We start from the raw sequence: 25,351 nt of genomic DNA on the forward strand, positions 1-25,351 counted from the left end.
TTCTAACCCCTTTTTAAAAGTTAAGGTTAAATTTTATTGAACTAACCAAATCAAATAGACTGTTGGATAAATGTGTATGAGCTCAAACAGTATAATATATTTTCCATCAAGACAATTAGAAAGTGTTATCTATGCTTTCAAGTATTGCTATAAGGACCACTTTCATGTTTTTGCAGGTACTGTAATAGGTGTTGTCATTTATACTGGAAAAGAGACACGAAGTGTAATGAACACATCCAATCCAAAAAATAAGGTAGGCTAGATTAAGGAGCAACTGCTTTAATGAACTTGCTTTTTCCTTTCAGTAGGAAAGTATATGTAGAGCTGAACAGCCCATTTATATATCATAATATATAACATGAAAAACAGATTCGGTTGCTGGGAAATCATAATGAGTCCTTGTGTTTGTTCCCATTCTCACAGTCAAGAACCCTTTGCCTCATCTCTGTTTCCTATATCCTTATTTTTGACAGATAGTGCTGGGTTTCTCATCTTAAGTTTATTTTGTAGTTTGTGTTCTTTATGTTGATGGTTTATTTTTAAAACAATCTATCAGTGCTTTGTATTATTTATCTTGATAATATTGTTATATACAAATTATTTCACTTCAGAAACATAGTGAAAAAGCATAAAGACTCCTGGTAACACTCCTGAAATATCATTTATGCAGTCAAAATATGTTTATAAGTTAAATCCGAATGAAAAGCTAGTGTGAACTCTCAGTGTTTGCTGTGTGGCTGATTTGTTGCTCATGATGAACTCGGTGTGTCAGTGTTTGAAAGACAGTTACATGAGAGGCCTTCTTACTGTGCAGCTTATGCTTATTTGAAATATTACCTATATATGTAAATAGAACAGACCCACGCCTTCCTCTGCAGCTTACTAATAGTAAAGGTTGGTCTTTGCTGGAAAGCTTTCTACCAAGCAGTAGAAATTAAATATGCCCTTAAAAATACATTTGTATGTCTGGTATGATTTAATCCATTTCTTCAGCTAAGATCTATTTTTAAAATAACCTTTCAAAAAGTTTGCCAAATGTAGTAACTTATGTCATAAGTTCAAGGCCATTCTGGGCTTCATACTGAAGAGTCTGTTTTCAATACAAAACAAACAACAAACTAAACAGGAAAATATCAGCCCCCATATATGGCCCAACTCCACTACAGTGGATTCCCTCATGCTTGCTGATGTGAGTGGGGCCTGCTAGAGAGTCTCCCCCAACACAGCTGATTAGTTATGGATGGATGGATGGATGGATGGATGGATGGATGGATGGATGGATGGATGGATAGATAGATAGATAGATAGATAGATAGATAGATAGATAGAATGGGTAGATAGATGGATTATGAGTAGATGGATAAATGGATGGAAAAGAGGGAGGAAGACAGACAGTAGACAGTATCCAACAGAGAAATGAATGGCAAAGGTTTGTATATGTGATGAAATTGCATCAAATATTCAGTGTTTGTTTCACCAGATTAAAATTTAGACAGTGAGATCAAGTTTGTATGTATATATCCTATTGTAATTTCAATATGAAATTTAACTATGATGATGAAAAATGTCCTTTTAGATTTATTTAGCAAACTATTCTGGGTATCAAATATACCTTAGTCACTACTTCAACAATAGAACTAAAGTTAATGTTAAAACAATTCAGTAGCTAATTATAGAATGATGCTCATATTTACACATATTTTCAAAAAAGTGTGATGATTGTTTCCTCAAGTGAATAGGTAGAATATTCTAATGCACATGCAAAGTCAAGACTTTTTCTTAATGTTTTCACTTTTGTGTTTATGGCGATATTGTGAATATCTTTAATTTTAAGCAGTAAGTTTAACATTTTAAAAGCTACCTTTTAATCAGACTTTTTAACCCCCCTCCATATTCTTCAGATGCACTTACATTCAGTTGTTTTTCATAGTCTCTAACTTAGCAGCTTTAGACTCTGCTCATATTTCATGCTGGCTCATTGTGCTTCAGACACTTTAATCGTCATAGTTAAGGATTCTCACATTTACTTTGTCACTGGGGAACAATCTAGGTTTTGCTGTTAACCAGGTTCTAGACGTTGAACAAATGGTTTAATTCTGCATCTCCATTTTCACTTCTGTAAAATAGAGATGATACCAATATGTGGTTGAAAATCAGCTGGTACATGTTAATTTTAAAAAAGAACTTGCTACCTAACAAACACTCAGTAGATTCTGTATTGTAATTATTATCATACTTATCATTTTATTATTGTTGTTGTGTGACTTTGATTGGCCTGGAACTCACAGGTGTCTTCCTGCCTCTGCAGAAATGGGATGTGCAGCACCACACGCAGCTGCATCACAGTTCTCATGCTGTTTTGTGACATGAAATGTTTATTGTCAGTCTCAGTTCTTATTTCCTCATGATGTTTTGTGACATGAAATGTTTATTGTCAGTCTCAGTTCATATTTCCAATTTAAAAATACCTGCTGATTGGTATGTAGAAATCCTGAGCAGCTGGGGCTGGGAGGAGTACTAAAGGAGTGCTCTTCTGGAGGTCCCCAGTTTAATTCCCAGCACCCACAATCATCTGTAACTCTACTTCCAGGGGATCTGACAGCATCTTCAGGCCTCTGAGAGCACAGTGGTTCCCCTAGTGACAGAGGGCTATAAGCTGCCATGTGGGTGCTGGCCAGCAAGCCCTATTCCTCTCCAAAGGCATCAGGTGGTTTTAGTCAGGGAGGGAGCCTTCTCTCCAGCACCCCTTCTCTTGTGCTATTTGAAATATGCGTGTTTCATTGGTATTGTTGAGGATAGGATATTGTTGGAGTTTTTACAGGCTTATGTTAGAAGCTTGGCTCTACCATTAATAGACGTCACAGATTGATATATAAAAGTCACTTTAGTTGGCCCCACCCTGGGCCTTAATTGGTGCTTAGTCTTTTCCCTTTTTAGCTACACTCAGAAGTGACAGTTGAGGTCTGCAGAGTACTATCCTGTGGGTGGTTCTTAGAATCTTTTCTAAAAATCATTAATCTTAAAATTTTATAACTATCTCAAATCTAATCTTAAAATAATTTTTACATTCTGTCTGTCCCCCAAGTTCCTCTGGTCCTTCATTGACCCATTTCCCTTTTACTGACTCCTCATGACACTGATGTTCAGGGGACATTGTGTCTGCAGATGAGCCTGCTGACAGTGAGGCTCCTTAGGATATATTTCCCCATGCATGATAGTCACTTTTTTGTAACTTGAGGCTTAGCCCAAAAGAAAAATAAATTATATATGTTTACATGTGTAAGCAATGAAATCTTTCCAAGTGTTCAATGCTGGTTTTATATTAGTAAAGTTCAGGAAAGGAGTTCAGCCAGGCTGCAGTGGACCAGCCAGCTAGGATTTCACACGGGAATTATCGGTTTTGATATATGTTAAATGAAAAAGAATGTGATGTTGACTGTCACTACAGAAGAGAAGATAGAAACGGATGTTTGCTGTTTGTATGACATTTTTCTGAAAGCTATATCCCAGGGTTCTATAGATTTTAGACTTCAGAGAAAACTAGTGCAAATAAAACCAAGCATTTCATAGGGGAATCAGATTATTCTCCACAGCTCTACTGGAGTCTCAACTAGCAGATATATCTTGACCTCTTTATTCTGACAGTGATCCTAAGCAGGGGGCCTTGATTGACAGGGTGGTTAATTGAGATTTAACTATGGAGCTCACTGCTGGCAGAATAAGTATTGCTTGAAATATCTATAATTCTGAATGAGTGAGTCGTGGTTAGCAGTCAGGATGAGCTAATCCAGGCCAGATATACAACACAGACCATGATGGGCTCTGCAGCAGTCTCACACAAATTTTGTGCCAGACTCCATTTGGCTTGCTCATCATGAGGCGATTTGGTAGCCCAGTCCCATGACCACTAGGATAAGAACCAGTATCTCACATACTGACTTTTAATGGCTTTTTACCAATGAACCACATATGGTTCGTGTCATTGGCCAAAGCAGTTAAGTGGCCTCATCTAAGTTCAGGGTATCAGGAAAGTACAATCCTGCCCTGTGCTCCAGTGGGAGAGTTGGAGATATCTATTAAGCAGTGTTAGTACACTTACAGAGTGCTTATGGATGATATTCTCCTGGAGTCTTCTGGCTGGTAAGGAAAAAAAGTAGAACTCTAAAGAACGTTTGTTTCAAATGTTAAACAGAGGAAACAGGAAGATTATTAAGAAAAAAGCTGAGTGAAGAGGGTGTTGAATCTGCAGGAGGGAGTAATAGCGATGAGTTCAGATTGCAGTGGTTACTGGGGAAAGGAGTCACTAGATTTAGAAGTCTGAAAAATACTAGTATAATTCAGTAGTTACCATAGGTTTTCAAGACAAATTCACGTTAGTGTTCTTAGTGTCAGAGAAGCTTAAAGGGCACTGCAGGATAGGCATGGGGGTCAGGCTGAGGGGACCGAGCTCAGGGTTAAGGGAAGGGAAGACTAACATATTTTATTACCAGGATCCCAGACCAGGAAGAAGTAATGTTAATTAAAGGAGCAAGGAGCTGAAGGGAAAGGAAGAACAGGGAGAGAGGAAGGTGTAGAGGGAGGAAGCAGGAGAGAAGAAACTAAAGTTTGTAGTATAGGACAGAGGATGTTCTGGCTTGATTGTGTTTTTTTCCTGTTAAGAAAATTCAGTATCACAGTAATGGTTCCAGGAAAAAATAAAGGACATTGATCATCTTCTACAAGACATCTATTTATTTTCCACAAGAGCAAGCTTAGTGTAGGCATCCAAGGGTCCCTGAAATATATTGTGGAGTACTTAGAATAAAAGTCTCATGGTGCTAGCTGACCGCTCTTCTGGGTGGGGTACATCCTGCCTTTACTTTGATGTGCACATATGAGAATTGTGCAAGCTTGCGGGACTCTTTTAGGCTCCTAAGATTAAAAATTGGTTCAAGAAAACCAATCTTGATTTAATGATAAATAATGTATCCTTTAACAGCTGGTCCAGTAGCAGAGTTGACAGGGAATTTGGTCAGAGACTAACACAATTCCCAAAAGGGCCAGGGATGAAAGCCTAGCCACTCAGCTTTAACACTGTTGAACAGCTCCAAAGATACAACTTTTCTTGGAATTAATTGTATGGCAGTGATGTAGTTAGTGAGGATGTAAGGACTTTTCTCATCCATGTGCAAGAGTATCAACTCATACCAACAGATGTTCACTGGGTTTATCCAGAGCTGTGAGCAGGTGTCAGAGAGAACTACAACCTTGAGGATGACCAGCCAGAGCTGGGGCCAGGGAACTGTGAAGATAGTGGCCCAGAGGCCTCCTGTGCTGGAAAGTCAACAAATTCTAAAAAAGAGGGAAGACTGAAAATGGTCATCCAGAGGCATGTCTGCCTAAGGAAGTAAGGCTGTTGTTGGTGGCAAGGTGGAGTTCAGCCAGGAGAAGGAACTGTGGAGTGGAGGTATGCCGGTGCCAGGCTCCAAACACATAGGTGTTTTCAGGAGCCATCTTGCCTTTTCATCTCAAGATAAATGTGTTTTCCAGCCACACGTATGACAAACTCAGGCATAGGACTACCGTTGCATGTGTTTGTGATAGTCCAGTCTTGTTACTCAAAGCGGCCTTTAAGTCCCGCCCTCCTCGCTGGCTTAGAGACTGCCACAGCACATGGGACATGCTGACTAACAGAGAGATGAGGTTCCCTTCCATAAAACCATTCAGTACCCCATCTCCACATCTGCTATCTCTGTGCTTCCACCTCTGCTCCTGCTTTTGGCCTGCAAACTTCATTTCACTTTATCTTCTGCTGTGGGTGTAGCTCTCCATCAGCTTTCTGTCTGTCATTATTGTGAGTAAACTAGAATCCATCCTAGTTAAGTTTCAGTTGCTGTGATAAATACCCTAACAAAGGTAACCTAAGGTAGGTGAGTGTTGCCTCCCAGGTCATTATGGCAGAAAAGTCTAGTGTAGACAGCTTGAGGCTGATGATTATGTAATATCTACAGTTGAAAGGCAACACTCATTCTTTACTTATACCCATAGTGCTCTGCTCTCCCATGTCACTTAAATCAGTCAAGATAATCCCCCACAAGCATGCTCAAAGGCCCATCTCTCATGAGGCTCTAGATTCTGTGAAACTTACAACTCAAAATCATTATCACAAAAAATGGTTTGTAGCAGAGACATAATGGACTTCCAGCAGGACACACCCACCAGGACCCAGCAAAGGTCATCCCTGCTGACCTTCCCTGGAGCTTTCTCTATTCAGCCCTCCCTGGCCCACCATCAGTTCCAAAGGCATATCAATCTGCCAGGCTCTGGTCTTGGTGAGGGCTTCCAGTAGATCTCTCTTCCACACCTGGAAAGGCACCAACTCCCACCAGCCCCCTTCCTTTCTGGATTCCAGACAGAGGCTGGAGCATCCATACAGACCTGATTGTGCCTATTTTATTTACTGGCTTTTTTCAAGACAGTGCTTCTCTTTGTAGCCCTGGCTGTCCTGGAATTAAATCTATAAACCAGGCTAGCCTCAAACTTAGAGGTCTACCTGCCTCTGCTTCCTGAGTACTTGGATTAAAGGTGTGTGCCACCACAAGCAGGCAACTATTTGTGCCTTTGAAAACATCTCCAGAGCTAAGCAGATGGACAAATGAACATTGAATATTCACCCAATTTTAACTGGTAGCTTCATAAATCTACTTTTAATCTTGCTGTTGCCTTAACTAATATCTTGTCTTTGGCACATTTCCCTTTTCTCATTATTTTGTTACCTTGGTTGTTTTGATTGTTAATCCTCCATCCTGCTGTGACCTGTGGGAGCTAGGGAGAGCAATCTGGCCTCTCTGTCACCCAGTCTTGAGCCAGACACTTCCCAGCTCCCTTCTCTTCTCTGTGGTTATGGCTCTCATGCATTTAGGCCCGAGATAGATATTTTGTTGTTGTTAAACTGTAAATAAAACATGTTAAACTGTAAATAAACCATGTCTAGCTGCCAGCCTTGCTTCCACCTTCTGTGGCATGGGCTGTACTGCTTCTTTGTGCTAGCAACAATACTGCCTGCACCAATCCTGTCTCCCTTATAGAGAATGGAAATGCAAACTCTTGCGCTTCCAGAGTCAGAAACAGGACTTCAGCTCCCTGTGGGTTTGTAGTGCACTCTACAAATAATCTTTGGCCTGATGTCTGCCTTAGAAAGATTCCTGGGTCAGTTACAGTGTCTGTAAATAGAGCAACTGACTAATGCAGCACTCTGTTTATTGTTTTAGATTTCTTATTAAATTTGTTCTTGCACTTTAATGACAATGAAACAGCTTTATGCTTATGTTAGGGGAGCTAAAAAGTACACCATTATTATCCAGATGGAAGGACAATTCTCTAACTTTTCTAGATGTGAGAAAATTGTTCCTTATCATATGACTTGGGAGATGGACTCTACTCATATTTGAAAGTTTTAAAACTTTGAACAAATAAAGTTTTTATTACTAAGCAACTTTACAATGAAATTTGGTGAAAGTTTAAATTACAAGGACTACTACTTCAGTAATGGACTGCTTTATAAAACCTAGCCTTAGATGTATTTAATCAGATGATACTTGATTACATTTAAGAGGGAAAAATTCTTAGAGAAGGTTAAGGAAAATCAATCGTGACAGGTTGCCATTTTCATGCCGCTCATAATAATAAGTTGCTCAGAGCAGGAACATCAAGGATGAAATGATAATACAAATTGCTTCAAGCAGTTATTGTAATCCCTCGGGCATATTGATTTGTGTTTCTAATAAAAAGATGCTTTCAGATGTCTCATTGACACAGAGACAGGTGACATGTGCCATTATGGGAATTAGAGCTGCCTCTCGTTATCTGGATTGTTGCAAGGCATTTTCAGACAATAGAACAAAATAGAGTCAACTGTGGTGTACATTCCCAGTTGAAATCAAGGCAGTTTTGGAAAATGGCTTTTTTATTTTAAAAAGGACATTTATTAATATTTTAAGAGTCCTCTTGATCTATAGTAAAATATCACGATAGAATAGCTGGCTTTTGTCTTTCTTTGTGTGTGTGTGTGTGTGTGTGTGTGTGTGTGTGGTTACATACCATCATAGGACCCTTTTGTTTTTCTAATAGCTGCCTTCTTGATTAATATATTTTCCAATTTAACATATGCTGCTGTACTTCAAGAGCTGCATAGGGAGAGCATAGTGTTGTGGTCAGCCTCCTGGATAGAGACTTGGATGCCTTTTTTACAAGTGTTATTAATATTAACAAATCATAGTGTGTCCAGGCTTTATCAGGAAAATATTAGCCACTGTCAAGCTAGCTGTGAAGCTTTCCTAGCACAGTGATAAGATGGAGCGTGCCTGCTCGGGCTGTACTAGCACTCAGACTGCCGTCACTGTGTCCAGCACCCTTGTGTCACAGCCACACACAGCTGCATCTGCAGTGTGAATACAGTGGGCTTAGGACGTTAGCAAAACAGGAACAAAGCTGTGCTGATAACAGAGACCTGCTCCACAAACACAGAAACATCTAAAGTACAAATGTCAACTTTAAATTCCTTTAAAATTGACTTTTAATCAAATGCCCTGCATAGGAAGTGCTCTATTTAAATGCTTAGTTCTGCATTATGTTCTGAATAAGAAATGCTTGTATATTTGTCTATATTAAGTAAGAATATATTTGGTAGTGTTTCCTTATGAGTTAGTGCAGTAATTCATAGCAGAGATTTTAAGTGAGTAGGCAATTTCATTATTATATTCATTTATTGAACTCCTTGATTCCTTATCTTGAGGCCTTGAAAACTGTTAGAAACTTGTGATAATACTTATTTTTCATATTTCTGGCATAAGTAAAATCTTCTTCTCCATCATTTGACCCAATTCTGATGCCATGTTGTGTAAGGTAGGACAATTTCTCTGATTTGTTTGTAGAGTGTACTACAGTGGGCAGAGATAATGTGTTAGAGGAGAGTGGAGGGATGACACTTTCCTGTCACTCAGGTTCTCAGAGAGCAGCTGTATGATGCCACATTTCTCAGGCCAGAGGATTTCTAGCAGCTCACCCCTACCTGTTCCATTCTGTCCATTCTTATGCAAATAGAAGTCCTCTGTGGCCATCCTCTGTTATCTGTGGGTCACACAGGTGTTTTAGAACTGGAAGCAGACTTGCACTGGAGACAGTTTTGAGCCAGCAGTCAGCTAAAAAGGAGAGAGCCCTTGGGCTGTCATGCTTCCCTGCCAAAGTCCACTGCCAGGGTAGAGTCTGGCTCTGTGGAGCACGTTTGACTCTCTCCCTTCCTTCCGCTGCCTCCTTCATCCATCCCTCATTTCCTTGTGCTGCACAGTGCCAGGCAGGAAAACCAAACAAAGAGTTAAATAAGAAATAAAAATGATTCATGTGAACATGGTTTATAAGAGTTGTGTCACTTTACCTCTAAGCAGGGCACTGCCTGTTGTATTTCTTATAAGGACTGAAAACAGTACTGCCTTAGTGAGAGGTTAATCCAAAGAGTGGCTTGTTTTTGGCCTCTTCTCCTATACTTTGCACTTAGTAAATAGACTACACTAATCTGTTTGACGTGTGACTTACTATGATAGCATCACATATACATAACTATATTTCTATTCCCTTTGCCATTGGTAGTGATCTGAAATATATATATATATATATATATATATATATATATAAATATATATATAATATATATATATATATATATATATTTGCATCACAGTAATGTTGATGATAATATTAACTGTGCTGAACAGCCATGGCGTTGCTAGACTGCATTGTAGGCACTTTTCCTTAACTCCCAAATAAAGACTTGAAAATAGAAATGAGAGACAAACATGGCATAGCTACAGAGAGTTCATTAACCTGTGGAAATGAACAAGTTGTGTATGACACAATTTAGGGACACATTTGTTTTGTTTTGGTTGAATATTTAGTCATTCAAGCAACAATTTTCTTAACTTAAAGTCAATAATTTGTTTTGTTATTACAATTACAAAAATTGTTTCATAGCCTTAAGATATAGACATGGTCTGAATCACACAATGTAGAGAATAGAATTTTCATAATGGATCAATTTAATACGTTTTTAATTCCAAACAATATAAAGAAAAATGACTACTCTGAGTTTAATCTTGGTCTCAGATGATGCATTTGTCTCTTGTGTGGGTGAAGGCAGATCATGAGGTGCTCTGCCTCTTCTCAACAGACTGAACACACAATATCATCAGCGGGAAATCACCATCAGGGAATGATGCTGAACAGAAGAAGGCTAGACTCAAGTCTCTTTGCAGTCTTGGATCAGTAGTCAAACCTCTTCTGATGTGAATTCCTGAATGGTGATCTTAGATAGCAAATCATAACAATTCTAGTGGTGGTTTATATATCTAAATATAATGTATATATATAATGTGTATATATATATATATATATATATATATATATATATATATATATATAGTTATATATATAGTTATATATATAGTTATATGAGGCCAGGCATGGTGGTGTACACCTTTAATTCCAGATTTCTGGAGGCTAAGGAAGGTACATCTCTATGGGTTTTAGACCAGTCAGGGCTACTAACATGTATGTATCTGTATATGTGTGCACTCACATGTATTTTGAGACAGGGTCTTGTATGACCCACACTGACTTCCAACTTGCTTTCTTAGCTCAAGCTGACCATGAACTCTAGATCTTTATGCAGTCACCTCCCCAGTTGTTGGTATCACAAGCACAGAGAATTTTGATTTTGAAGGACTGGATACTATTGAGATCCAAGAGACAGTTCTTAAGGGGAATTACTGTGGAGTTTAGGGACTGAGTGACAGGATGTAGAAGCAAGGCCCTCAGATGTCCTCATGTGGCCTGCCATAGCTTGGGGAGCTAGTAGAGAGACAGGTCCTGGGGGGTGTAGGCTCCTTTCCTCTCAAAGGACTCCTGGGGCTGATTTGTGGAAACTATATAGTAGCAATGTTCGCCTGTGTCTCTGCATGATGGGCATCCCTGAGGAAGAGTCACAGTCCTTGCAAGCCAACTTCAATTGGCTGCCTAAGCCCATGGAAAAACCCCACAGGCTCTAAGAATCATGCAAGCAAGAGTGCCAAGCTTCTGTGCCCTGAGAGGGAGCTGACTGTAGAGGAAAGCTAGCAGCATTTATGGTACTGTGTCTTTGAGGAATTAATAAGGCCTGTGGCAGGACTGTAGCACTGACAGTGGTGTCATATGCATCAAAGATGCCCTTCTCCTTAGATGCCACAGGAGTCCCCACACCATCTCCTGGAGCTTAGATATAGAGTAAAGAAGCAGTCACAAAGACCTGAATGTGAGTTAATATAAATTGCTAATTTTAATGTGATTGCTTAGACTATAAACCCATCCTATAAGATAGTGTCCACTGCCCTAAAACTTGAGAATTCCAGATGCCATTAGAGATGATCCTGGATCTCCTCACTGAGGTGGGGCTAATGATGTTGAAGTCTTGGGATGGGTACATTTTGTGAAGGTTATGCTGCACCAAGGACGAGCATGTCAGGAAGCATCACATTGTATCACATCCGCCTAGACTGATGTGTTGAACACAGGTGCATTTATGGAGCATACATTCCCCCAAGTGTCACATCTTACAGTCTAGTTGGAGCTTGACTTTCATGGGCTAAAAGGATGTTGGAGGGCTCCTGTGACCTTAGAGCAGCAGTAGGACTACAAAGCCAGAAGTTACATATTGGGAGATGAAAAGATGAAGGTTCTGAGGTCTGGGGCCAAGAGAGAACTGTTTAGACTTACCCCAGAGATAAAGGTGTCCATGTTGATGGGGAATAGTAGTATCATGGAGGATCTAGATGAATCCATAAAGAAAAAGAAGATGGCTGATTAACTAGACCCAAAGTATGCAACTTTGTAGTCTTGAGAGCAGCTGATAGCTGACTGCAGGCAGGGTGCAAGTGAGTACATTTGCATGGCCCTGAGGTGGGACTTTGGCCTCAGGGAAGTAGGTGAGACCTCCTGGGGCCTAAGGGAAAACTCAGGAATTTGGAGAACACTGGGAGAAAAGGCTGACAGGGCATCTGAGAAGACTGACCACAAGTGCTAAGTGAATGTGAAGGCTTGTCTTATATTGCAGTGAGACTTTTGTCAGCCACACCTTGTTCACATGTAGAAAACAGTGCAAAGGAGTTGAGTTTGCTTTAATGGGTGCCTGGGAAGCACATTAGAATAAGCTGAAGTCCAGAAGCAGATCCTGGCATCCGGGGTCCTGCATAGCACCTGTAGATCTCTTCTAAAAAAAGTGGCCCTTTAGTGGTCCTGACTAGATGGACTGCTCTACAGCATGCTTCCTCTGGAGCCTGGGACTGCTTTGTACTGAGGTAACGGGCTTTTGAGAAAGATAAGAGAAAATAGGCTGAAAATCAAGACAAGCATCAGAGACACAATGGGGGTATGGCAGAGTTTGTATTGTGAGCAGAGGAGGGGTTAAAAATTCCTTTGGCTAGTAAGCCATGGTTCTGTAGAAAAGCCACCAGCACTCTCTGGTTGATGATTAGTCTAAGAGGTAGAAAGTCAGAAAGGCCAGGGGTGCTAAGCATGCTGTTGGCAGGCTTCTTAGGTTAGTAGGCCTTTGTGTGTGCTAGGAGTGTGTTTAACCACTGAGCTAAACCCACAATCTAGACCCCAAAAGTTAAGCATATGTGCGTGGAGATGGTAGGGCACTAGGGAGACAGCTCAGTTGGTATAGTACTTATCTCACAAACCTGAGGACCTGAGTTCTATCTGCAGAACTCGTGTTGGCATGTCCTACAGTCCCAGCACTAGGGTGGTAGAGAAAGGCAGGATCCCCAGGGGTTCTCAGGCTAACCAGTCTGCCTAATCAGTGAGCCCCAGGAATATCCCAGGGAAAGCAAATACATCTCTTAAGAAAGAATGCCTGAGATTGACCTCTGACCTCCGAAGGTACAGGTATATAAAACACCAAAATATTTTTAAATCTGCTTACCCTGTATGTTTGTGTGCTCTACCTTGTGCCTGGTGTCCACAGAGGCCAGAAGGATGGTCAGAATTCCTAGAAGTGGAATTACAGATGTTTGTGAGCTGATTGCTGAGAAATAAACCCAGGTCCTTTATAAGAGCAGCCAGTACTTTTGACCACAGAGCCATCTCTCTGTCCCCCAGGATCTACATTTTTTTCAGGGTGAAAAAGCAAAACTATTCATAATTGTGAATATACTACCATCTCATTAACAGAAGTTATGTTCTCTCCAAGTGCTCTTAGGATTTCCCAGTTGTATTGAAGCTTCTGGCATAACTGCACTTGTTCCTAAGCTTCCTATTTTTAGTCATTTAAATTTTACTGTCATCTTCACCATTACATAGTGAGTTGCTTTCTGAGGTTCTGTAGCTTGAGCAGGGTGATAAACTGTGCAGTTTGTTGTCATTGGTGACCATGTAGAGCTATGTGTATTAAAGTGTTCATTCATATTCTATAGAAGGATCTGATATAACCTTATATTTCATAAATTATTTTGTCAGCTTTACACTTTGTAAAGTTTCAGAACTAATCTTTACTTTGCAGCTGTTAGGCCATTACATTTAGCCTTGCCCTTATTTAGTATCCTCTCAGTTGCCACCACACATCACATGACTGACATTCTATACCGTTATAATGTATATAAGCTATTCTAGGAGTCTTAGTTAAGGTTCTTATTGCTGTAGCAAAATGCCATAACCAGAAAGCAAGTTGGGGAGGAAAGGGTTTATTCAGCTTACACTTCCACACTAATCTTCATCACTGAAGGAAGTCTGGACAGGAACTCAAACAGGGCAGGAACCTGGAGGCAGGAGTTGATGCAGAGGCCATGGAGGGGTGCTGCTTACTGGCTTGTCCTCATGGCTTGCCAGGTCTACCTTCTTAAAGAAACCAGGATGATCAGCCCAGGGTTGGCACCACCCACAATAGACTGGGCCTTTCCCTATTTATCACTAATTGAGAAAACACCATACAGCTGTATCTCATGGAGGCATTTCCTCAGCTAAGGCTCCTTCCTCTCTGATAATACAGTTTGACACACAAAACCAGCCAGTACACTAGGAAACTTCTGACTGACATTTGAATTTTGCTAGCAAGAAAGATCAAAATATCTTGGCTTAATTTTTTTATTGACAACACAGAAATACCACTTAAATGCACTTAAAATAACCATTAGTTCAGTGACTTCACAATAAAGCCGTCTGAAGGTCCTGAAGACACTCCCTTACTTAAATGGCATGCTCAGTAAGGCCTCTGACTACCTGGTATTGTTTTGTGTATGATATGAGCAAGGACCAGGCTTCTGCTTTTCAACATCTTGACACAGTAGGGATCCATATTCCTACTGTGCAGTGACTGCCGCCTCTGCACCAGTGCATTTACTAGATCTTCCAAACCTTGAAGAGCTGTGCTTGGTCTGGTTTGTCTTTATCCTGTCATCTCCATAACATAACTATACATGTTACTCAGGGGCTCCTCATATATTAAGCTGTTTATGTACTCTAAAACATTTTGAGACTGTAAGCAGGTCAGTTATAAATGTATTTCATCACTGCAGAGCTTTTCAAGACAATTGATTTGATAATTTAGTCTTAATTGTGTAACCCTTTAAATATTTTTGTAATTTTTGATTTATTTTTACTTGAACTTTTTATGCTGCTTTAGCCATTATCTTTAAATTGTTTGTGATATTTGCTATTATATAAAAATAACACTCTAGGCCAAGGGTGGAGTTCAGTCAGTAGAGGGCTTTCCCAGCACGATGCCCAGGGTTGGATATGCAGCACCACACAACCAAACAGAGTAGTGCACACCTGAACCTCGGTTACATATGGAGTTTGAGACTAACCTGAGTTGTGTGTGTGTGTGTGTGTGTGTGTGTGCGCGCGCGCACATACATATATACATTTTATTTCCAAATTGCTTTTCCAGTAAGATGTTATAGTTACAGACTTGACAGTGTTCAGATATTGAACACCCACAGTAGCTGTTTACTTTTTAAACAAGAAAGAAGGTATCTATCTCATACATGCTCTTAGAATGCCCAGTGTCTCCAATGTGGAGAGGTGGATTTTCCAGCTATTGTAATTAGAATGTGTATGAACACTTGGTACCCAGTTGGTGGCACTGTTGGGGATACTGTAAACATTTTGGGACATGGGCCCTAACTGGTCAGCTTCAGCAAGTAGGTGCCAAGGAAGAAGAAACTGAAAGAGAAAAAGAAAGAGTTATCAGGCATCAGGCTCTTTGTTTGACACATGCCCCATTTAGGAGTCAGGCAGGAATGATAAAATGGGTTGAAACCAGGAAGGCTAAATAACAGACTGTACAAAGGAGTATTCTAAACTGGAAATGGCTGCTAGCTTATAAATTGCTTGAGATCATAGAGGATAAAGAAATTATTAGTTTTATTTTTCAAGTACTGTAAACCAAAAATTAAGCTTATGTGTTAGTTATTAGTTATCTATATGTAGTTAATCTTGTCAGAGAAAATTATCCATTTGATTTTTGTTTGACTTAAGCAATTTCATCTTTATTTTTCTCCATTAGCAAATGAACCCCAATAGTGACTTAGCCTACCCCCCACTCCCTGTAGGAAAGAAAGTCTTGGGCTTCCTGCTTATTGATTCTCCTCCCTTGTCTTCCCAGCTACTTGTTGTAGCAATACACTTTTCTTCTGAGCAGGGAGCCTTTGCCACCTGTCTTTTGGGTTTAAAGGTCTTCCCCAAGTCTTCCAAACCTTGAAGAGCTGTGTCTGGTCTGGTATGTCCTTTATCCTGGCCAGCAGTAGTGTTTGTTGCTATTCTGACCTTTGCTCTCAGCAAAAATGCTGAGGGCTCAGGAGATACTACATAGAACCGGACTGTTTCGGATTCAGCCATGAACAGCATTCATCCAGAATTAGAACCTGTTGACTCTATTTTGCCATAAGACAATTCACTAATTACTAGAATTTTAGCTCTTTTAGTTTAGGGCAACCTTTTCGTCATTATGTGGCATGCTTGTTTTTAACAGCTAATATGTGTAATTACATTTAAAATAAGTGCGCTCCAAGTGCTTTAGCAGCATTTTGATATTGGTGCTGTGACCTAGCAGTGTGTCTTCTGGTAGTTGAATAATTAATTTGTTCCTAAGAGCTTTTGAGTCTGCTGGTTGCCTAACACAAGGGTTTCCTTGTGGACGCTTTGCTGGCTTCCAGTGACCCTTTGCTGCCATCTGGTACACATTCAGAGTGCTTCTGTCATCTGCTGCTAATTGCTGTCACCTGCACATTGCAGTCCCTCATAACTGAGACTCTAGAAACAAGACACACTGCTTTTTGGAGGGCGGTTCCTTGTGCATTTGCAGATGCATTCGTGAAAGGGAAGAGGAACTCGGTCCAGCAGAAGCATGTTAGGACAATTTATATTTTAATACCTAAGGTGTGAGAAATGGTGACAATTTTATGAAAGTGATTAATTCACTACGTCCAAGTGGATTGTCTGCTTTATGATTTGTTTTAAATGGTTTTGGTGCTTAGTAGCCTATTTAGGCTGTGAGATTGTTTCTGCACATTTTTCAAAAGACTTCTTTAACCCTCTTTGCAGAGCTAATAAGCTTGCGTCCGTGCACTAGCCTGTAGCACCATATTATATTAATGTATTTTACGTGTAATTTAGAGAAGAAGAAGAATATCCTGATTTGAAGTCTAAACTGTCCCCTGTGGCACTGGCACAGCTGATAATCGTGAACGAGAAAGATGTGTATATCAAATAGTTTACAAAATGAAGCCAGCTGTGTTTCCCTACATACTGTGGCTTCCTGACATGCATCATTAAACCTTATTAGCTACTTCCTTTTACAAAGATTCTTGTAGTCTTGAACATTGCATATTAACATTTTCTGCCCCTCCAACTGGAAATTATTTGCTTTATTGTAGAGTGTCAACTTGCTCTAGTTTCTGATGCGTTCTAATTGGTACTTTAGAGTATAATCATCGTGAGATACCACGCCATGCATTTCTTTATTTGGAAATTAATACAGACCTTTTCACTTTATCTGTCAATCTGAGCAACTTTTCACACATTCCCAACTCGTGAGATTGCTTACAAGCCATTGAGTATGAAATGGTTCATAAAGTATCTGCAAAGACAGAAAGTAACAAAAATTTTAGATGGTTTAAAATAGTGTTAAATTTGCCAAGATACCAGCAATAAAGCTTTCTACAGTTTTAATAATAAAAGGGTGATTAAGGAAGATGAAAAGTTTATTTAACCATATTACCATTATCATTTAAATGTTTCAGCAAATCTTCTGAATTATATTTTCCATTCAAAACGGAAAAATGCAAAACATAAGGTCTATAGATTTGGGGGAGCTAAAGAACTGATTTTGATTTAGAGTTGAGTGTTAGATATGATAACTTCTCTTCATATTCTTTCTTTCTTTCTCTCTCTGGTGGTTTTTTGTTTTGTTTTTTGTTTTATATTTGTTTGTTGGTTTTTTTTGTTTTTTTTTTTTGTTTTTTTTTTTTTTTTGCTTTTCTGTGACTGCCATTCTGCTGTGCTGTCCTAAAAATTAAAATGTTTACCTCTTATTAACTTCTAGTTAATAGCTACTTAAGCTGATGTGTGGGTGGGCCAACAACGGCAGAACCTAGTTGTTCAAGATGATAGTAATTCTGAGGTGCTTCAAACACTGGCCTGAATGGTATGTCTTCACATGTGTTTTTAGTGTTATTGTAAATAGGTGATATGTATCTAATTTTCAGTAAACTTAGTGAATAGACTAAAAGTGTGCTTTAGGTTTGGTTCCAGTAATATTTCAGCACTAGACACTTTGAATCAACGAATGTCTCTCCAGTTCAAAGCACTCTGGCTTTTTGTTTTATTTTGTTTTGTTTTATTTTGTTTTGTTTTGTTTTGTTTTGTTTGTAGTGATATATGTCCCGGAGAATGGGGAGGAAACTTCAGAATGGGAGGGTTCCTTCTCCGTTGGTCCATATATTAAATATATTCAGTCATCCAAGAAGCATCAGGAGATTCAGAGCCGAGCTTTGGCACAGTAACAACAGTAGAGCCTGTCCTTTCCTTTGCACCCCAAGCCATTCCTTTCTGAGCTTCGTGCCACAGAACGGCTCCAACAGAGCTGTGTGAAGAAGGTTCTTAAGCTGTGAAGCTTGCATAGTTAAACTCTCTCACCCTGCTGGTAGAGGTTAAACACTCGGGAGTCTTCTGTCTTCCTCTTGTTCTTCCTAAGATGCTGGGACTCAGAATTAGCAACCTCACATGACCCAGTAAAGTTCACCAGAGAGAACATTCTGTAGACGGAAGCTCAGTGTGCAACCGTTCCCTGGACTAGATACTTAGTGATTTCCAGAACAAGGCTTGAATTGAGTTCAGAATTTTATTATTATTGTCAAAAGTGTTTAAAAATACAAGAATTTTTTATTGGGCAATATATTTTATAAGCTATCATCTTCCAATGAATGCTAATAGACTCTCCCTCCATGGGTATTTAAAATAAGGTACTTGTTACATAAGGAATAGACAACACTTGCACATACACCTTCCAGAATAAAAATGTGTCAAATAATATCTTCTTTTCAGCTTGAACTGTTAAATAGTGAAAGGAAAACAGGCAGGCGGCAGGCAGCAGGCAGTGGTTTGCCTAATGAGTATAGGACTTGCCGGGGCCAGGTGTAGTCTCACCCCAGTGAGAGAGAGCATTGCTGACCAAGCTCAGCTCACCGTCTTCACATGGGAAAGATCAGGCTAGTGTTCTACTTAAGTAAATTCAAAAGATGAATAATATCTTAAAGCACATACAAAATTGCCAAAATAAATTGAATTTTCCTGCTGCATGGATGCAGACAGTTAAGACTTAGCAGTTTATTTCTTGAAAGGAAAAATAAACTTAAGATGGAAAAAACCCTACCATATTCTCTCTCTCTCTCTCTCTCTCTCTCTCTCTCTCTCTCTCTCTCTCTCTCTCTCTCTCTTACACACACACACAAGGAGGAGGAGGAGGAGGAGGATAATGCATGAGGCAAGCACATCAAGGCCCTGCTTCCCAGGGATGGCCTCCTGCGCCCATGGACCCCGCCCAGTGAGCTGGGCACCTATAGTGTCCCAGGACAGCCATCTCAGTCAGGTCAAAACTGAACATGCTTTTCCTTCTCAAGGACATGCAGACACTCATCTGTATGTTATATATGACATTTAAAGTCAAAAAGTAGTAATAAAAATGCATGATGCAGTTCATCATAGTTTTTTACCCCAGCCAGTCTATAAAGAGGGCTACATTCTGTCCTTTGACTCCTGGAATCTGTGAAGGGAATATATAGCTCTACCTCACTGACTTGGTCACTGAGATACCAGCGTCGGGAGGTGGCTTTAGGGTTTGTATTTTGTTTCTGTTTTGCCACTGTGCACATATCCTTAACGGACTGCCAAAGCATTGACTTCAGAGTAAATAGTAATTTTTATCACGTAGGTGAATTCGTAACTACAAAATCTTTGAATGATTCAAAAAGACTCTAGGTATATTTTGCAAGTTTTATTTAGTTAAACTAAATTGCTAACCAAATACTTGACCACAGATACCAGTAATGTGAATGGTTCTGAGACCTGACTTTAGTGGGTAGCGTAAGCTGTTGAAGCAATTGTTGTAAATTGGTGGATAATTTGGTCAAGCCTTTTAAAACAGACAGGTTTTTGTATTGTTACCACACAAATCAGACAAATCCATTCAGTGATTTAAGAGCACTCTGCAAGCTAGTTGCCATTCCATATACTTGGCTCACTCCTGTGTTGCTAGCATTTTGAGTGTGTGCCAGGGCAGAGGCTTTGGATGGATCTTTAATAGGATTTCTTCCTTATACAGGTAGATTTTCATCCATGAACCTCCCAGTCCTATACTCCGAAGTGTCAAAGCCTACCAGTTATTCCCTGAATTCTGCATGATAAGAAGATATTTAGGTCAACTCTGTTGTCAAAAATAAGTAATCTATGTGGTTAATGAACTGAGCTATTGATGTGGAGATGAAGCCATACTTTACTGAGAACAGACTCCAGGAAGACTCTGTGCCAACCTGGAGCGCCCTCTGCTGGCAAATCCTTGCCATGCCGCACACTCCTTCTTGTGTCTCCCTAGTCTTAAAACATGGGTGTGAAGAGGTAATGAGTGAAATAGCAGCAGGGTCAGGGCTGAGTATATACAAATGTAGACCTTGGATGATAGTGAGAACTAACCATAGGATTTAGTCTCCCCTTATCACCAACTTGGAAAGAACTTCACTGTGGTATCATATGATCTTAAGTAAGGTATGTTAGGAAGTGATGGACTTCTCTAAGGTCCTGTGTATACATGAAATAAAAATGAAAATTCCAGATCTTTTACCTATTCCCCTCATTTATTTTTGTTTTAAACACAATTTTGATGTTTCACAGCTGAAATTTTTTGAAATAATTTATAATTTTAAAATAAAAGTGTTAGCACATCAGCATGTTAAAAACCATTACATTATATTTGCTGGCTTTTAACATTTTGATTATATTTCAATAAAGGTTTTAATGTCAATAATGGCTGCTAGCCAGCATTCAGCAGGACAAGGTGCCCCCTCTCGAACATATAGAAGCAGCACAAGCTTTTCAAAAGCACACCTGAGATTTGATGCATGCATGGACACATGCTCTTGGCTGCTGGGCTGTTTCAGGTATTACTGCAAATTATGAAGAATGTCTTGGTGAGTGGAGTAGGTCATAGTAAAGGCCAGAGCCTCTGTGTGAACAGCAGCGTTTTGAAAAGTCAAGTATCACAGTGTTCTTCAAGGCAGTAGTGCCTGCACCTGCAGATACCAGCAGGTATCTTTTACCTATTCTCTATGGCGAACCATGTCACAGCGTGCATGGTTCTACATTAAGAAAGAAATGTGTAAGACCCACTTGAAAGCCTTTGTCTCCTGATTAGCTCCTTGAGTGTTGAAAGGAACTTCTGTCTTTTGTTTGGTACATGATAATTGTACTGGTACACTTTTGTTTACATATAGAAACACATAAATGTGATAACCCTGTGTGTGCGTGTGCGCGTGCGCGCACCATGCATTTATGCACTGAGTATACATGCTGAGGCCAAAGTTGATGTTGAAAATTGTTTCTCAATCACTTCTCTGCCTTTGTATTTTGAAGCAAGTTCTCTTCAACCTGGAACACCGTGATTCTACTTGTCTTCTGGCTAATAAGTCCCAAAGTTTCTCCTGCCTCTCCCTTCTCAGCAGGGAAATTACAGAAGTGTGCTGGCACACCCAGCTTTTACATGCATGCCAGAGATTAAATTCAGGTACTCATGGGTATACTGTAAGGCACCTTACAGTCTCCTCAAGGCTTTCACCATTTTCTTTTTAAAATGTAAATAATCAAGGAAAAAACATATTGTGTAATAAATTTACACAATAGCCAAGTGAGAACCCTAAATTCTAAGTGAAAAGTAGTGAAAATTATGAATTATTGTTTCACTGTAGACCTGAATGTCTTACATAAATACAGAGTTTATATTTTAAGGTGAATATACTATATTAGGCATTGTCACACTTATATATACTTAGAGAGCTTTTAAAGCACAGCTTATTGAGCCAATAGACAATAATGTTCCAAAGAAGCCCTTCTTATTTCGCAGATCCCTGGGGCGGCACAGCGTCGTCGTGTGGCCAGCTGCATGGCTGTAAACAGTTAAGACTTAGTAGTTCATATCCCAAAATGAATAAGTAAACAAATTTGAAGTGGCAAAAAGCTACCTCATTTTATCATTCTTTGAAGTGATAACTTCAAAAAAAATCCTGCTAATAATTTAAACTCTGTGATGGGAAGTAATTGGTATAAGATTTAGGGATTAGATATAATGTACAACTTTAATTTATTTAAATACAAATACAGATCTTAAAATTACTTTTTAAAAAATATTGGATTAAATGGTATAGTACAGACTGATTTATTTTAAAGATGTTGAATTGAAATAATCCTTTTATAAGAATCCAGTTAGGTTCATAGCAGCTCTACATCAGTGTTGTGCTGCATCCAATGAAGAGACAGTAGTCAGTTCACAGACAGCTAACAGTCACTGTTTCCTTCTTATGCATCTCATCTAAAGATACACTCATGTTCATGGAATCTCAGATGAATTAGACATTTTATCAGGGGCTTTTCTCTCTTTCAAGTAATACAGTATTCACAAGGAAAGCATAGGGCAATTTAAAATATAGTTTTTCTTCAGAGCTGTGCAGTATCTCTGAAATTTTGTGATTCTGAAATATTTCCATGTAAGGAATGAGTACATGTAAATCTTAGAGGAGTGGTGAAAGTGCTGTGACAGTTCCATCTTTGAATCCACGGGTGATGTTAGCAGCAGTTGCTTGTACTTCAGAGCTGTGTTTCCTGTACATTTAAAACGTTCACAGAACGTAGGGTTTTGTAACATACTGTTGTTCCTATACTTTGGTGTGCACATTGATTTCTTAGGAACTTAGTCTATGCAGGCACTTTAACTTTGAGATGGATGGGAGTGGTGCTGTTCTGTAGAGATAAGGTCCAATTCTCATTCATCCATGTGTTCATTAAAAAAAAAAAAAAAACCAACTGACTGATCCTTTCTTGATTAAGCAGGAGAACACCGTATTTACCCTTTATTGTTGGTATAAACCATTATTTTACTGAGAACCATTAGCTATTTAAAACTTGGTACATAAATTAAAGAGGAGCTAAATGGATTTGTGATCGTTGCCATTAGTAGCATTTTAGATTATACAGGCAATTATTGTGTTCATTATCCTAGAACAGCCCCTTTGCAGAGCCATTGTGGTTGTCTTAGGCATTATGCACAAATTTTCCCGTGGAGATTAAAATTTCCAGTAGCGTATTTAATTTTGTTATCACAGTTGTTTGAAATAAAACAAATATTATGACAAGTAGAAGAAAATTTGCTTTACTAATATAAGAACTTAGTAGTAAATGTTGGAGATTACTTCCTAGAGTGTTTAATTTACCTTTTCTCAAACAGTCATAGTTATTTCAAGTGATTAATAATGTATCTTAAGATTAAAAAGATTTTACAATCATAGTAGAAAGTTCTGGATTGATCAAGTGTTTAAGAAATTCTTTAGTAATACTGAGAGACACATCAAAGCTGAAGGGGACACTTTATAGAATCTATGACTTTGTTTTTCTTTTTTTTTTTTTCAGTACTTTTTAAATCTTAATCTTAGCTTTTAGATGAAATACTTTTAAAAGTTTTGCAGAAAATTTGAATATAAAAGATTGGTTGAAATGTTTCATTTTTTTTTAAACAAACAAACTAGTATTAAAAACTTCTTTTCTTACTGCTGCCCTTTCTTGGAATTAACCAAAGTTAGGCTTGGCATTCTAGTCAAGGAAGGGCAGAAAATGTGCCTGCAAGAATGTGAGGGAACTGCCTGCCCACTGGAGGAGAGTAGATCTGACCTGCTGAGCCTGTCATCAGAACCCTCCTCTCCATGGAAGGGAGAGGGAGAAGGGAGCCTTCTCTTGGCTTCAAACTTGATGCCCACTGCTCAGTGGTCAGCTACATCTGTCTTGGTCAGTTGGAAAGGTATTACTGTCTGGAATTAGCTGCGTAGCCTGTGCATGGGCAACTTTCAGTGTTTCCAATAGCTATGTGGCATTTGCTTCTCAGAAGTTTTGTGCAACCTTTTGGTCTTTCACTGCTCTTATGCAGGGGGAAGTGTGAGACAGTGGTTATGCATTTTGCAAGACAGTAATTCTTTATTTTATTATAAAAAAGGCCAACTCTGGAAGGCCAGATTAAATCATTCCTTTCACTTTTTAATGGGATTTGGATGAATAGAGTAAAATATGCACTTTGCATTCATTGATAGCATCTTTAGGTTGAGGTAATTGAGTCTTTTTTCCCTGACTGAATGAATAATGACTTCATCTGATCCTCAGTGAGGCCTGAAACTTAGACCGCCTTTGTCACAGTAGAAAGATCTGGGCTTTGAAACATGCTCTACTTCCCTGGCTTAATTTTTCTTCATTTTAATCCAAAACCCTATTTTTCTCAATAATTCAAGCATAAACTATGTAGTAGTGAAGTAGCGGAAATCGCATGGTATTTGTCCTCCTTGTGCTGCTTTTAAATGGAGCAGATAAATCAGCCACTGCGGTCTGAGCTGCCTGTTCTCAGGAGGAAAGCACGGCTGGGGCATTGTCAGAACTCTTGAATACTGGCCCTTTCACAGCACTCACCATCCAGGGAAGTAGTACTTCACTGTGCTGGTGCTAGACCTGAAGGTGGGAAGGGCTAAGCCGGCTTGGGTAGCCTCCCAGGATTTAGTGGGCTTTGAGGCAGTCCATCTGCTGCTGAGAACTAGAGTACATGTGGTTCGGGGGAACTTAAACCTGAGAGTCTCCAGTCTCCACAGAAGACTGTTGATATGAGCTGCTGTGTGCTGTGCAGAATGCCATGTCCCATTTGTCACCATCAAAGTGAGGCAATGCTCTGTGTGAATGAGACGTGTAGTTAGTGTTTGAGGTTTCCTGTTTAGGACTTTTGCACAGTCGTGGCAGCATTGGGAGCCCCTGAGTGAGAGCGTGTTCCACTTGTGCTAGGCTCTGGGAGGGCCTCAGCTCACTGTCCTCTGCAGCCTGGGACACTGGGATGGGTGAAGACTCCAGTTCTCCTGGGGTCTGGTCAGCGCTTCTGGTTTCTGTAGTGCTTTCAAAGACCATGATGTATTTACCAACATGGTTCACACATAAACCTGGACAGAGAAGAACACATAGAGTACTAGTGTTCATTTTTTTTCTTAGTAGACTCTTTCTTGCAGGTAAAAAGGAATTCTCATAATTAACTCATTTTCATAACCTTAGAGTCTAGCATACAAGGTGTGGAGGCATGTAATTACTTGCTTAATTAGTTTTCTTTACAATGAATTTAATGAACTTTCTGAGAAACTTGTTTTTCTTTCTTTCTAGCAATGGCTTCTCATGGTCTCATAAGGGTTTGTGGCAAATATTAATCAAAACTAGATTTAAACTAAATTATGAGTATGGGAAAAGCTAATTTTCTGAGGCACTATGAAACAAACCAGAGTAGTTCAACTAATCTTCAATTATTTACATTTAAGAGCTAGTGTTTTGTTTTATTTTTTTAAATTAAGATTTTGTTGGTTATATTCTCTCTTATATTCTTATATTCTCTCTCTCTCCTTTCTTTCTCTCTCCTTCTCTTCCATTCCTTTCTTCTCTCTCTGACACAACCTCTTTACCCTGCTTTCCTTTTAAAAAACGGTGCCATATTCAGGGTGGCAAGAAGATGCTTAGC

At 39.4% G+C, this 25,351-nt stretch overlaps 1 protein-coding gene across 5 annotated transcripts in view; it reads left to right on the forward strand.

Annotated features, from left to right (window-relative positions):
* The window catches only part of Atp9b (ATPase phospholipid transporting 9B (putative)), a 221,512-nt gene that overhangs the window by 102,515 nt on the left and 93,646 nt on the right, over nt 1-25,351 (forward strand). For all 5 annotated transcript variants that reach the window (XM_052155254.1, XM_052155257.1, XM_052155255.1 and 2 more), the window contains one exon: nt 177-253. In XM_052155254.1, the coding sequence (XP_052011214.1) occupies nt 177-253 (77 nt within the window). The remainder of the gene's footprint in view (nt 1-176; nt 254-25,351) is intronic.

Source organism: Apodemus sylvaticus, chromosome 13 (genome assembly GCF_947179515.1).
Source record: "Apodemus sylvaticus chromosome 13, mApoSyl1.1, whole genome shotgun sequence".
Lineage (NCBI taxonomy): Eukaryota > Metazoa > Chordata > Mammalia > Rodentia > Muridae > Apodemus > Apodemus sylvaticus.